Source organism: Aphelocoma coerulescens, chromosome 2 (assembly GCF_041296385.1).
Source record: "Aphelocoma coerulescens isolate FSJ_1873_10779 chromosome 2, UR_Acoe_1.0, whole genome shotgun sequence".
NCBI lineage: Eukaryota > Metazoa > Chordata > Aves > Passeriformes > Corvidae > Aphelocoma > Aphelocoma coerulescens.
The window spans coordinates 144,173,989-144,188,653 of NC_091015.1; the positions used below are offsets into that span (position 1 = coordinate 144,173,989).

Sequence of the window (14,665 nt, forward strand, 5' to 3'; positions counted from 1 at the left end):
CCAGTTATTTCCTGGCAGTCATCATATCAGGCGGGAGAGCACACCTTTCCAACTTTAAGCAAAATTTTGGTCCCACAAACACTTTTGTAGGCACTATTTTTTTACACTTTGGTAGAAGACATACAGCTTAGGGGAGAGAAGAATCTGAAATAATTAAAATAAGCAAAACCTCTGGATACTGACAACCCAGAACCGTAAGTTAGAAGCCTGAAAATTAACCCTACAAAAGACTGAAATTAGGAGAATGGGTGAAATATCCATAGTCATTACCTGATTATTGAAACATTACAAATATTTTCAGGCATGAGACCTTTAACATACAAAAATATAACTTGATTTGTTTACAAAATAAACAACTACATATTTTTTCAAAATTTTGTGTAATGACAAACATGCCCAGTATTAATGCATTATACTAAGGTATATCTGTGTCTGTCTCCTAAAAACAATCTCTAAAGGAAAGAATGATTGTTAAACTGGAAAGCATCAGTACCATGAACTTGTAAATAAAAAGGAAATTATGTCTGCAGGGCTCAGAAATAATATGTAAACAGAGAACAACTGCCATCATGCAGATATATGATGCACGTTTGTACAGAGAAAGCTTGGAAAAAGAACACAACATCCCTGTATTTATTCACTGTAATGTATTACAGCACAATGTTTAGGGCACATAATCCATCAAATGAAATAACCTTCATATAATATTAGTTACAGAAAACATTTTGGAAGATTGAAGTGCAACAGTATTAACATTTCCAACATTACCTTAACAATCATTTCAGCATATTTATTCTGGGAGAAAGAAACTTGCATGAAAAATTATTTTTGGTTCACCCACCTTCAAATGTGCAATTTTTTTCCTTAGGAAAAAATGAAAATCAAGTGAGCAGGCTGGATTTTTCACTTCCCTTCTAACTGTACAGTTATGCATGTAAATAACTTGATGTGCATTTATAATTTTACTGAAATCAAGGTGTAGGATGATCTACATATTGGAGCATCAGTAGAAAACTGAAGTTGCACAATAAATGCAACAGGGTACACTATAAAACAGCAGGTACAAAGAAGGCTTAAGAAAAAACAACATCTAGAGCACAACTGAGCAATTGTTTATTTTATGTCTGTCCATGTACTGATGGTCTGAGCACAAATATTTAAAACAATTACTGTTCTTTTCATTGCAATGAATATGGTTGCTTATGCCAGTAACTTAAAAAAACCCCTAACCTAACAAACAAACAAACAAAAAAAACCAGATCAAACCAAATATATTAGAAATGGAACGGATAATTTGTGGATCATTAAGAACATAAGCAACTCCATTCACTATCCAATAAATCAACAACTGCAGAAACATTTTAGATTTTATTTAAAAATCCAGGAAACTTATAAATCTCATTTTACACTCCAACAGGACACACATATTGGTTTAGTTTCTCCTTGCAGCTGCCAGACAAGTAACCAAATCAGTTTTCCGGCCGTTGACTGCAGGTCAGGAGACATGCAGCCTTCAAGGGGCACTTCCCACAAACCTCTTCGATAGAAAAGTTACCAATTCTGAAATCACAGCATCAGTTAGGTTGGAAAAGACCTCTGAGATCATCGAGTCCCATCTCTGACCGAACACCACCCATGCCAACTAGACCCTGGCACAAAGTGGCACCTCCAGTCTTTCCTTAAACACCTCCAGGGACAGTGACTCCACCACCTCCCTGGGCAGCCTGTTCCAATGTCTAATCAGCCTTTCTGTGAAAAAAATCCTCCTGATGTCCAACCTAAACCTTCCCTGGCACAGCTTGAGGCCATGTCCTCTCGTCCTGTCTCTGGTTGCCTGGGAAAAGAGACCGACCCTCCCCTGGTTACAACCTTCCTTCAGGTAGTTGTAGAGACCGATAAGGTCACCCCCGAGCCTCCTCTTGTCCGAGGTAATTTGGGGCCCCGCGGCCTCTCCGGAGGCGCCCGGTGCCTCTGGAGCGGGGCTGGCCGGCGGGAGCGGCGGGAACGGCCGCGCTGCCCGGGGAGCGCTGCTTTCGGGGCGGGCGGCGGCAGCGCGGAGCTCCCGCAGGGGAGTCCTGACGCCGCTCGGCAGCGCCCCGGTGCGCCCCGGTACGTTCGCTGTGCCCCGGTACGTTCGCTGTGCCCGCTGTGCCCCTGCACGTTCGCTGTGCCCCGGTACTCCCGGCTCGCCCGCTGTACCCCTGCACGTTCGCTGTGCCCCGGTGCGCCGCCGCTCCGCTCCGGCCGCCCCCCGCAGCCGCAGTTCCGGCGGTGGGAGGAAGCGCGGGGCCGCGCGGGGCCGCTCCGCTCCGCTCGCCGGGGGATGCGGGAACACTCCCGCCCCCGCGGGCGGCGGGAGGCGGGCGGCGCGGGCGGGGCGGACGCGTCGCCCCGCAGAGAGCGGCGGGGGGACCCAGCGGCGGGCGGCGAGCACAGGCCGGCGATGGAGGAAGGTGAGGGGTGGCTCCTCAGGCCGCGGAGCCGGAGCCGGGGCCGGGCGGAGGCGGTCGGGGCCAGGCCGCTGGCTCAGGCCAGCATTGGAGTGGCCTCTCCAATGCCGGGACCGCCGCGCACGGACGGAGGTGAAACACTGGGCTGCAGGACACAGGCGGCCTCCCGGGCCCAACCCGCCCCGGAGGCCCCTCGGGCCCCATCCCCGCCCAAGGCAGCCCGTCCTGTGCGGCCCCAAGCCGGAGGCCGGGCCGGTGTCTTGGGAACGTGGGATCGGTTTCTCTTTCTTCGCCTGGCATTGTCTCTGGGCAGAGCGCCCTGGACAGCATCTCCGTGGATGCCTCCGTGAGTGTACTTTCTCTTTGGCATCCTTCCGTATGTTTTAGTCAGCCTTCCCTCTCGTTTCGTTAAGTATTAGAGAGCATCCAAAGAAGGGCTACGAAGATGGTGAAGGGCCTTGAGGGGAAGCTGTATGAGGAGCGGCTGTAGTTACTTGGTTTGTTCAGCCTGGAGAAGACTGACGGAGACTTCATCGAAATCTGCAGCTTGCTCAAGAGGGGAAGAGGAGGGGCAGATACTGAACTCTTCTCTGTGGTGCCCAGTGACAGGACCCGAGGGAATGGCCTGAAGCTGAGTCAGGGGAGGTTTAGGTTGGTATTAGGAAGAAGTTCTTTACCAGAGGGTGGTTGGGCGCTGGAAAAGGCTCCCAAGGGAAGTGGTTGCAGCGCAAAGCCTGACAGAGTTCAAGAAGCGCTTTGACAGCCCTTTCACGCACATGGTGTGATTATTGAGGTGTCCTGTGCAGGGTCAAGAACTGGACTTGGATCATCCTTGTGGGTCCCTTCCAAGTCAGGGTATTCTGCGGTTCTGTTTCACTTTTAGTCCTATTTTTCTCCATGTCTTTTCAGTGCAAACCCCCTTTGTAGGGGTAGGAGGTAGCATTTAGTTTTCTTGAAGAAATCAGCAGAAATGAGACTCTTAATAGGCACCTAGAAAAATGCAAGAGCAAAACAAGCATATGCAACTCTGTCCCATGGCATATTCCAGCCTCCCAGCTGTTCTCAGCAGGGGTACTTTTCTGAGTTGCACATGGTTTCTGTGTTTTTAGTAGTCTCCAGTTGCTTGTCCTCCATAACTGTGTCTGTCTTCTCATGAATCTGCAAACCGTTGGTTTACAGAATGTTCTTTGGGGAGGGGTGTTCTACACGAAGGTGATGTGCAATGGTCTGGTTCTTTTTAGCTTGACTCACTAGGTTTGTTTGAGAACTTCTTGTATTAGAAAAGAAGGTGAATCACTGCTCCCTATTCAGTGTGTTTGTGCGCTTCACTAACTAGTAGATGTCTGGCATGTTTGTGTTGGTTATCCGCTTTTCTGGACTGAGGCATCTTCAATTTGCTTCCTCATTCCTTGTATGGGAGCCATTGCACAACTTAGATCACCCTCATGGCCCTTCTCTGAATGATTCCCAGCTCTATCTTGTCCTTCTTTAGATGAGAAGACAAAAATTACAGACAGTGTTCAATTAGTAGGTGAAAAATAGATGAGTATAGTGGCACAAAGTAGAATTAGAATTGAAGTAATATAAAGCCAGAGTACTTAAAAGCTTTGTTGTGGGATGTGAAGATTGAAACTTCAAGTTTGAAGTTGGATGGGTTTTATGAAGGAGCGGTTTTAAGTCCAGAGGAAATTGGTGGCTGCAATATTTCAAGCAATGTTGGACAGTAGGTCAAACAGGAGAGTTAAAAATTCTGGGGTGTGAGTTACAGTTAAACCTTTTCCTCACACTTCCAGAATGACATAAATACTGTGGCATATCTTTAATATTGTAATTATAAAATACTTTTTGCAATGAATCTTTTTGTATGTAGATTTGCAGTCTGTGAATTAGCGTCGTTGCCTTTCAGACTGTAAAATAAATGGACCAGGGCTTCATACTGCTGCTGCTCACAAAAAAGTTAACAGAAGCCCAAGAAGCCCTTGGTCTTGTGATATGATCTATGTGGCTGAGCAGACTGGGCTTTTTAATTACATGTTAGACAAATATTCATAAATCTGCTTAGTTCCAGTAGATCCAAAAGCAGGGAAAAAGTGGTATTATATTTACTTTATGAAAGCCTTTGCCATATAAATAATAAGCATCTCAATTTAAAAGCAGTCGACTAGCCCAATTTTTGTATTATACTACTATAGCAGTGTAAAACCAGGATCAGAGTAGGATGGAATTGGCACCAGTTTGTCCCAGTGTCTGCATCAACTTATCTAAACTGCTGATTTCCTTCATTGGTGTAGTATGTTCACCATGGAATAAACCAGTTAGCTTCTAGTTTGGGTTCTGGGTAATCCCAGAGTATGGCCTCAAGAGAATACTATTGTTTTTTCTGAGGAATAACATAGGAATTGATTTCTGTAGTGTTATATTGTTATTTTAGTTGGGCATATGACATACTTTAATTGAGTCTTTGTCAAATATATCTTCCATGGAATTGAGTCAGTAGCAATAACTGGCTGCTATCTGCTGCTGTGTGGATTTCTCAGTGTGATTTTAGGTATTGTGTTGCAATAACTCAAATATAAAAATGTCTTCAGGGGCAGCAGACCTGCGACAGAGAAAGAAACAAAACTGCACAGAATCTGACAAAATGGCTCCAGAGGAGAGAAACAAAGAAAACTCAAAGCTGGGAAGGTCGCCAAAATGTGAGCTACAGAATTTTTAGCTGACTTTTGATTGTTGTTTTCATTATTCTCTTCCATTTTATGGGAAGATATTTGTAGCACAGTAATTTATAACAGACTGACTTTGAATTAGGTTTTTTAATGTTTCAAGAGAAAACAGGCATGTATGTTAGAGTTCTTTAATAATGACATTTTGTGTATTGCAGAGTAAAATGGTAGTCTTGGACTGTTTCTGGCTTGGGGAGGTAGAGGCAGAGGAGTTATGAAATTTACTGTTGTTACTATTTGCATACAAATAAATATTTTTATTGCTTCTGGAATGATCTTTTGGCTGGAAGCTGAGATGCATGAAGTAATGGTACTGAAACAAGAGCAGACAAAAAATCCTTACAGCCTTTCAAGAAACAGAACTAAAACTAGGAATAATTTTAGGCAAGTGCTCATCAAGCTACCAAAAACTTTTGTGTTAAAAGTACATACTAACTCGATGATACTACAGATGAAGTAGACACCCTTTGAATGAGTTTGGTAAGATTCAGATTCATTCTTTCTCATATTTAAAAACAGAATGGAAAATAGAATGTCTCAGAAGTTATGTTAAATGTGGTATGCCACCTCTGTCTGTTAATGTCTTGAAGAAGTTTGTGGTGTTTTGGGTAGAATCTAGAGTTCACTCTATTTATCTGGAAGAGGCTTTTCCTTCTTGGAATTAATTTGAAAACTTACTGGAATGGAGAGAAAATTTGCAGTGCAGTGTGTGAGTATTTTGTCTGAAGGTCCTGTGAAGCAATGATAACAACTGGGAAAGAAAACTACAGGACAGGAATAACAAACCGGTTTTCAATGTATCTGTGCTGCTGATGGTGTGATAATTCTCATGCCAGTAAGTTTGCTTGTTGTTCAGAAATCAGAGTCATGTGTAGGATGTACTGTTTGTTTCTCAATCCTCTGGACTACTTTAGCTTTTTCACTGTTCATTTTCAGATATGTTAATCCAGCGTTTTGCAAAGCTTTTCTTTGGCTGTCTCGCGGCTGTCACCAGTGGAATGATGTATGCTGTGTACCTCTCAACATATCACGAACGGAAATTCTGGTTTTCCAGCAGGCAGGTAAAGATAAAGTTGAACTACTGAAACAAAAGCCAAATTGTGTCCTTGAAATCAAATCTGATCCATGTTGAAACTACTTGCAGAATCCCATGTTCTTCTGCTGAGGCCTCTGTCTTTGAAACAGCTTCCTTTTTTTTTTTTTCCTCCTGCTAACAGTCATCTTGGCTTGTCCCGCTTTTTATGTTTTTCTATGCCACCCTTTATCCTTAAAATACTTCTATAAAATATGGAGAAATAACTGAAGCATACTTGGATTGCAGAAGCTAATCAACAGAAAAATGTATTGAGCTTTTTGGGGTGGGGGTTTTTGTGTTTGTTTTGGGACTGGGGGGAGTGTGTTTTTTGATTGGTTGGTTGGTTGGTTGGTTGGTTTGGTTTTCTTAAGAGCTCCAATTATTAAGTGAAGTATAGAAAGTTGAATGAAATTCAGGTTTGTGAATATGAGAAGACCACGTGGATTTTGTGCTGACTTCCGATGTGGATTTGAGTTGCTGTGATTCCAAGCATGTTTGCTGAGTTGTAGAGAGCATTCTGTACCTGACAGAAATGCTGTGAAGATTCATGTTTTGTGGAATATTTTGAAGGTGTACAGTGAAGTCATAACCATGTGTATTACAAAACTGTTCTATCTGAAAATATATTGTCTTCTCTGGAAAGAGATTGAAGGAGATGAATATATTTTTTTTTTCCTAGGAACTTGAACGAGAAATTACATTTCAGGGTGACAGTGCCATTTATTACTCATTTTATAAAGAACTGCTAAAGGCTCCTTCCTTTGAAAGAGGTACAAAACTAATTTGTTTTTTTAACTTTGAAAAGTCCTGTTCTCTTTGGAGGCAGTAAATAAACTCCTGCGGACTTGGGAGACTGATTTTATACTCTTCTGTATGTATATCAGTCAGATTAGTTAAAAACTACGTGCTATCCTAATTTTTCAGTATCTTTTAAGAAACAGTATTTAACTATCCTGTATTCCACCAGATTGCCTTTAATCAATACTCTAGAATGGGGTTAATATTACTCTTAAGTTACCCTGTATCAAAGTTATCATTGGGTTTGCTTGTGTCACAATAGTGGATTTTCTGCCATGTAAATAAAATTTATGTTGAATTTGGGAATGGGAGATGAAAATTACTGTTTTCCATTCTGTGTCAGAAGACAGAACAATTTCTGTCACAAGCTGATCTGCTCCATCCTGTCCCTGCCAGGAGTTTTTACTCTTGTCAGCTGTGATGAATAGATGCTGATGAGCACTGAGTGGTGAGGACAGAAAGCAACAGGAAGGAGAACAGACTGAGCGACAATGATCTCTCCTTCCTTTGCGCTCCTGCTCTTTATCCTGCACTGGCTCTGGGGCTCACTGACCCTGGGTCCCTAAACCAAAAGAAAACTAAAGCAGTGAAGAGAAGAAGGAACACTTTCATGCTAGTTCAGGGAGTTCAGAAGAGCACTGCACTAGCATGGGGAAAATGCAAGAACTCAGGAGAGAAGAGGATGAACTGCCCTATCTCGCAGCAGTCGGCCACTGAATTAGTTCAGTCCCTTTGTGAAATCTCACTGAAGCCAGTAAAACTAAACGTTGTGGTTAGTGTTTTACTGGCTGAACAGTTTCCCAGCTGAATGTAGCACATCAGCAGTATCTGAGGTCTTTGGTGCACTCAGTGCCTCATGACCTCTGGGGGTATTGCCCGTGCTGTGAATGGATGGATTGCGTGCCTCATTCAGGGACGCTGCCTCTGCAAACAGGTAGACTTGTGTCTACAAGGTATTACAGGGCATCCAGTTTCCAAGAGTGTATTACAGCTGTGCTGAACCCAGTTGTAAATCCTCAAAGACCTGGTTTGGCCTACAGAGAACCAGCTGCAGACCATACACCAGATATGCTCAGAGCTGGAAACAGTTGTCTGGTTTGACTGTTGCATTGGTTTTGAGGCTTTTGTTCTCCCCCGTATCCTGATTTGGATTGTTTTTGCTTTTCCCTCTATTGTCTGAAGTATTGACAAGTCTTTTCTTTATTTATAACATTTTGGAATGATCTTGGGATGATCCTTCAAGTATGGCAGCTTCAATTCCATCTCAACCCCATAGAAAGGCACATTGTGTTTGGTAAATGATTCTTAGAAATCTCAGAAATGCAGAGCTGAAAGGGGTGATGAGGCCATCATACCTGACCTCTTTCTGGAGATGGGTTTAATACATCCTCCTCATCCCTATTAGATCTGTCTCACTTCCTGTGAAGGTGGTCTATGGGCAAGTAGTTTCAGGACTGCATCGGTATGTTACTGAAAAGGCAGTGTTTTAGATGATTAGTTTTGGGCCTTCTATTTAAGGACTAGATGAAAAAAGGTAATAACTTTCTAGCTAGATCAGTAGGGTGGAATGACATCTAACACGGAAATTTCTTTTCCTTTAAAACTAGGTGTGGTGAATCAGTCAGTAGCTGTAATGATCAAATTTCTTTCCCCCTACCTTTGAATGTAGTTTGGCCTCTTTTAGGAACAGCAATAGTAAGTGATTCCAAGAATAATATTTTTTTTGTCTCTAGGTGTTTATGAGTTGACACACAACAATAGGACAGTATCACTGAAGACCATAAATGCTGTCCAGCAAATGACTTTGTACCCAGAGTTGATAGCCAGTGTTTTATATCAAGCATCTGGTAGTGAAGTATGTGCATTTCTCCTACTTTCTGTGTTTTCATTATGGTTGTGTGTGTGTGTGTGTATGAGACATTCTGTGCTGTATACAATGAACACATACATTTTTTGTTGAATGAGTTGAGCTAAGGCTGTCACCAGGTCCAGGTTCTCCTCAATTCTGATCAGTCTCTGGCATAGGATTTTGGGGGTTTGACGCTAACCACTAACCTTTTCTGTTATTCTTTGCATCTACAGACTGCTTAGAAATGTCAGGGGTATCTGTGCTATCCATTAAAAACAGGAAAGTTAACTCCTTTTATAGTGCAGAAGTCTGTTACAGTGGTACCTGTCTGCCCATTCTAATAGGGAAAAACACTTCTGTAGATTAACCTTTTGTCAGTTTCCATTCTACTCAGGCTTTGTTCTGCTTATGCTGCATACTTGTGTCCTCTCTCATTATCTTTCCTTTTTTATTATTTACTGATTTTGGAACCATTTTTGCCACATCTTTAGTTCTTTGAGTTCCTCCCTTTTATAACTTCTTCTAGTAGTCCTGTGAACTTTATATCCCACTGCAGCATAGATTTATTAAATCTCACGCATACAGCGTTCGAGCTAAAGCAAATACAAAAACCATGGCACTAGCAAGCTGAGTCCTGAAGTGTGCACGTCATTTACACTGCTTTGTTCTTCTTGAGCCCCAAATAAAAGCATGCCCAGTAATTTTCTAGAATAGGAGGCGTATCTTACCTGTTTGTAAAGCACCTAGCACATTGTTAGCAATAACAAATAGTAAATAGTAATCATTTCCAGCTTCAGCTCAGTTGCCACTATGTCTCTTCGTTTTTATTTGTAATTTCAGGAAGTTATTGAACCAGTGTATTTCTACATTGGTATAGTTTTTGGACTGCAGGGAATTTATGTGACTGCATTGTTTGTAACCAGTTGGGTTATGAGTGGGACTTGGCTGGCAGGAATGCTGACTGTAGCATGGTTCATTATTAACAGGTAAGAAAAACATCTTTATACAATCTAGTTTGTCAATAAGACATTTTAAGATATTAGTGAAATGAAATTATTTTAATTAGTGGATTGAAATGCTTTTATTAAGCTTTGTGTTCTCACTGTGAGAGCAAATTCTTATGGTGAATAGAGAATATTTCCAAGAGATTCATTGAGTCTCACGATGATTTTATTAATGGAAAGGCCTCCATCCACGTTACCAGTTGAACTGACTTTATGTATGTGTGTGAATACAGGAGTATTCACACACAATTTCATTTTTCAAAAATATTCCTCAAAAGGCTTGGTTTTGTGCTGGTGAAGGATGAAAACAAATGTCCAAAACAGCTGTAAAACAGAACTGCACTTTGTGGCCAGCTCTAAATATTGTGACAGATCAAGTGCATTTTTCTAGTAAAGAGTATTTGGTTTTTTTAATCTTCTTTTTGTAGTGCCTTTTTCTGCAAAGTGGAATTTTCTTAGATAATCTTAATATCAAGTTTTTTTTTGTTTTAAAACAATTCACTTGGAATTCCCCTTCCCCTTATGAAGCGCCGCATAATAGGTGCTTCATAATAATAGGGAGCCTCATTTGGGCAATGAAAACCTACGTTCATGCTCCTGGTTTGTCACCATGGCACTCTGGGGCTTTCTGTGAACTTGAGAGCACTTGAAATAAAAGAACTGTGGAGGAGCAAAATGTTAGAGATACACCTTTAAAGTTGAACTGTTGGGAAGCATCTTCTAGGAGTGTGAAGTCACCATGACTGAATCTGTGACTAGTAGCTAAAAATACTTTCATCAAGCTGGTGTGAACAGTGGAAAGTAGGAAAAATGGTGAATAAATCTGTAATTTTTTTCAACAGTGAATAGGATTAAACAGTGTCAACAAAGTGAAAGGTTTAGTAGTTAAAAAAGCTCCGAATATGCCTCTGTAAGAGGCTTCAGAGGAAAAAATGAAAGGTGGTGCTTTTAAGTATCTAAATGATAAAGGAGCTTGAGGCTCCTTTTTAAAGGCATAGTAGACACAAAGAAGACTATGTACCTCTGAGACTGATGCCTTTGATCACATTTGAAAGTGTGGCTTGTGCTTCTGAGTCACTTTAGTGCTTTAAAAAACTTTCACCTACACCTCTAATTGTGTGGATACTGTCAAGTCATTCCATGAGAAAACCCTGCATGCTCCCCATCCGTCTTTAATCTCTTGTTTTGCTGGGCAGAATTTTTCCCTGTAGACAAAATATTTGCTGCTGCTGTGAGGGAGCACCAGTTTGTATCCTAAGTATGTTGTGCTCGACTACCTAAATCACTTGCTTAAAACATACTGTATGAGAACTGAAAGGAATCTTTTCTCTCAGCTGTGAGCTGATTTTCATTGCAATGTGGAAAGCTGCTGCCAAGGCAGCAGTTCCCTGCCTGGGGACATAAGAGCATTTAGCACTGCTCCTGGCCAAAGAAGGCTCCCTTGTCCCAGCGCAGGTTGGCAGAAGCTGTGACTCATCCCACTCTGAGTGTGAGGCAGGTCAGAAAAGGATCCAGGCAGATGCTTTTTGGCTTCAGTCCTATAAATGCCACCTAATAAAGAAACCTGCTAAATAGATGAGTAAAGATTGGGCCTTCCATGCTGTTATTAAATTTGTGAACTGTATCAGCAGCAAAATTGTGTCAGTGTTACTTTGCACCAAAAACTGAAATAGTTTGCTTGCAAGGCCACGTTTACAACTACAAGTGACGTTTGAGCTTTCCTTGGTATTTTTCTTCCATAAATATTTTAATATTTTTGTTTCTTTGTAATTTTTTCTAGGACAGATACAACAAGAATTGATTACTCCATACCGTCAAGAGAAAATTGGGCTTTGCCGTATTTTGCATGTCAAGTAGCAGCTCTCACAGGCTATTTAAAGAAAAACCTAAACTGTTCTGCTGAGGTAAAGCAAAATTAGTTTCTTAATAAAGAGCTGCTGGTAAAACTGTACTCTACGGTAGTTACTTCTGCTATTGTTGCCCTTCTGGGCAGAAAACAGTAGATGTTTTGTTTGTTCTTTTCAAAAGAGCCAGATGGATTTCACCTAGGCATGTGCAGTTTTTGCTAAGCAACTTGTGCCCTACCTTGTTATGCTCCCAGGAGGGTTCAGAGAGAGCAATGTTGTAACGGGCCATATGCTGCTTTCTTTCAATAAACCGATGCAGAATTTTTCTTACGTAAACTGTTTTTCTTGAAGAAGTTGGTGGTTACTTCCTTACCCTGTCTCTTTCTCAAAAATGTTCCTTCTGGTTGGCTTTAAATGTTTTTGAATATTTCAGTAATTACTTTCTTCCATTTGAAAATTAAGCACGTCTGAAGTGAGTATTTTAATTATTTCCCAAAATAATGATGAATTTCCATAGTTTGTATTTTAATGACCTCTCAGTTACTTGGTGACAGGCATGCATAGGTACAAAATTAATGCTTTTACTTTTCTTTTTTTCTTCTAGAAGTTTTGTTATCTTTTGGTGAATGCCTCAACATACACCTTCATGATGATGTGGGAATACAGTCATTATCTCCTGTTTGTCCAGGCTGTTTCTCTTTTCCTGCTAGACAGCTTTGCCCTAGCACAGACAGAGAAGGTATTGGAACTTTTCAACCTATTGATAGTTGGGGACTTACAGGCAGCCTCTGAGGTGCCTGCCATTCATACTGCTCAGGAGCTCCAAAGGGCACAAGACTGAGTGATGAGTGTCTTGCAGCCTGGGCCCAGCTGAAGTGCATGTCATATCCATCAGAAGAATAAAATAACTTTCAACTGAGTATGTTTTGAACTGCTGTGTTTAGGATAGAAGCTAAACAAAGCTTCTGAGACCTGAAACATCCTTGGAGAGCTAAAAGACTGATGAATGATACTCCTCTGTCTTGGCTTAGCTGCCTCTTCTTTTCTTTGTCCTATTCACATCAGGGTGGGCAGACCAAAGAAGTGCTCTGTTGGCTCTGTGCAGTTAAAAGGCTCATTTTCACCCTCAATGGCCTGTCCTGCACTGATTTGCCAATAAATAGACTAGAGAGATGTTGAAGGCTAATTGATTTTTCAATACAAGAAAGTATTTAAATTTATTCTGCAGAATGGTTCTTAGAAATGTTGCAGCAATAAGGCATTTTTATTCTGCCTGTTGCAGTGGAATATACGCTCCTTTGTACATGTGTGCCTTCTGGTTTTATTAGATATCAAACTGCATGCAATTCTAATCCTTCACCTCTTCTTTCAGTTGCTTTTTATTCTGTTCCTCAGCAGTGGGAAATGTTTGATCTATTGTAGTTCAAAGCAGGGTATATAAGGGAGAAAATGGATGTTCTGGTAAAAGTCTGAAGAATCAAGCATCAGGGTTTATAAGATCTGCTTATAAAATAGTAAATAACAAGTATCGATAACAGTCTGAGTATTCTTGAGACAGATTAATGAACAAGTTATTTTGAGGGCAAGGAAAGCACCTGTTTGCAGCAGTGAGCTCTGTCACAAATTGTGTGTTCTTATTGGTGCCTTGTGGTTACTGCTTCGTGCTGCATCACAGTGAGGTGTTACTGAATGGGGAGACCTGGTAAAATGCTCCTGCTTCTGCCATTTTTACAGAATTCTTGTGAAGTAATTGTCCACTAGTTACTGAGGCTGACCAGGATCATTTTCATGTGCAATACTTTCCAGAGCCAAATGGTACCCTGCTAGACTCATGAGTCGAAGGATCGAGTTCCATTAATCCCCTGATTAACAGAGGAATGAGTGAGCTATCTACTGCTCTAAAAAGCAGGATTTATATCCACTGTATTTTTATTTTAGTGTTTATTTTTTTCTTCAACAGGTGCATGAGGTATACAGAATCTACCTGTTTTCTCTCATCGTGGGGTACCTTCTGCAGTTTGAAAATTCTGCCTTACTAGTGTCACCATTACTGAGTCTTGTAGTAGCTTTAATGCTCTCCAAATCCCTTCAGGTAACTGGACTTTCTTCTAACCCTGAGTGTAGTTTTAAAATTTAAACTGAACTTCAAATGATACAGCATTCTTTAAATATTTTTGCAGATGAATATGAAGAAAAGTACATTTGTGTCAAGATTGCTGAAAATAATGTATACTTATTTGGTACTTACAGTAGCAGTGACACTAAACTTCTTATTAAAGGTAAGATTCCTCTGTAAAAGTGCTTTTAATTGTCAGAATCTAAATCAAAAGTTTCAGATATATCTTGAAAAAATCTTCTGAAGTGATGTGTATCTTATTGATATGATAGTTCATAGCTTTATTCATAGTAAGTATGAGTACTAAAAATTGAGTAATTTTTTAGCAATGCAAACAGCTTGGTCTTGTTGGGGTTCTGGTCTTTTGGGTTGAAATAGTATAGAAATACTCTTTAAAAGACATTTTATCTATTTGATAAACATAGGGTTTGTTATAATTTGGATGGCCTCTACAGACTAGTCTAAATATTAAAATAATATTCTTGTGTGGTGGCACAATAGCCAGGAACAAGGATGAGTAGTCTTAGAGTAGATACTAATTTTCAATTAAATTTCAAGTAGAACAAGGGAACAGAGGCTTTCACTTTGTGTAGGGGTCAGATAAGAGTTGAGATTACACAGTGGGATTTTAGCCTGGTCTTGTGTTTTGGTTAGCAATTCCCTCTTGCTGGCCTTTTACACATATTATTGTGCTTTTCTTCTATGTCTCAAACTCACCATGGTTATTATAATAAACAGTATTAACTTAAAAGTAAAGAAATTACTGAACCCTAGATGGTTTGAAGGAATGCTTATATATAATT

General features: G+C 40.8%; 1 protein-coding gene across 7 annotated transcripts in view; it reads left to right on the plus strand.

Moving 5' to 3' along the window:
- Positions 1 to 688: 688 nt before the first annotated feature.
- Positions 689 to 14,665, plus strand: part of DPY19L4 (dpy-19 like 4) — a 33,965-nt gene continuing 19,988 nt past the window's right edge. For 2 of the 7 annotated variants that reach the window (XR_011148446.1, XM_069005153.1), the window contains exons 1-10: positions 694 to 2,453; positions 5,039 to 5,146; positions 6,110 to 6,234; positions 6,928 to 7,018; positions 8,780 to 8,901; positions 9,736 to 9,881; positions 11,680 to 11,803; positions 12,351 to 12,485; positions 13,707 to 13,838; positions 13,927 to 14,025. Coding sequence is in view for 5 of the 7 variants with exons in the window: in XM_069005153.1 (XP_068861254.1) it covers positions 1,733 to 2,453; positions 5,039 to 5,146; positions 6,110 to 6,234; positions 6,928 to 7,018; positions 8,780 to 8,901; positions 9,736 to 9,881; positions 11,680 to 11,803; positions 12,351 to 12,485; positions 13,707 to 13,838; positions 13,927 to 14,025 (1,803 nt within the window). In the remaining 2 variants the exon portion in view is untranslated. Of the gene's footprint in view, positions 2,454 to 2,715; positions 2,797 to 2,957; positions 3,102 to 5,038; positions 5,147 to 6,109; positions 6,235 to 6,927; positions 7,019 to 8,779; positions 8,902 to 9,735; positions 9,882 to 11,679; positions 11,804 to 12,350; positions 12,486 to 13,706; positions 13,839 to 13,926; positions 14,026 to 14,665 lie in introns of those variants that run through there. The other 5 variants (XM_069005155.1, XR_011148447.1, XM_069005156.1 and 2 more) reach the window with 5 other exon arrangements.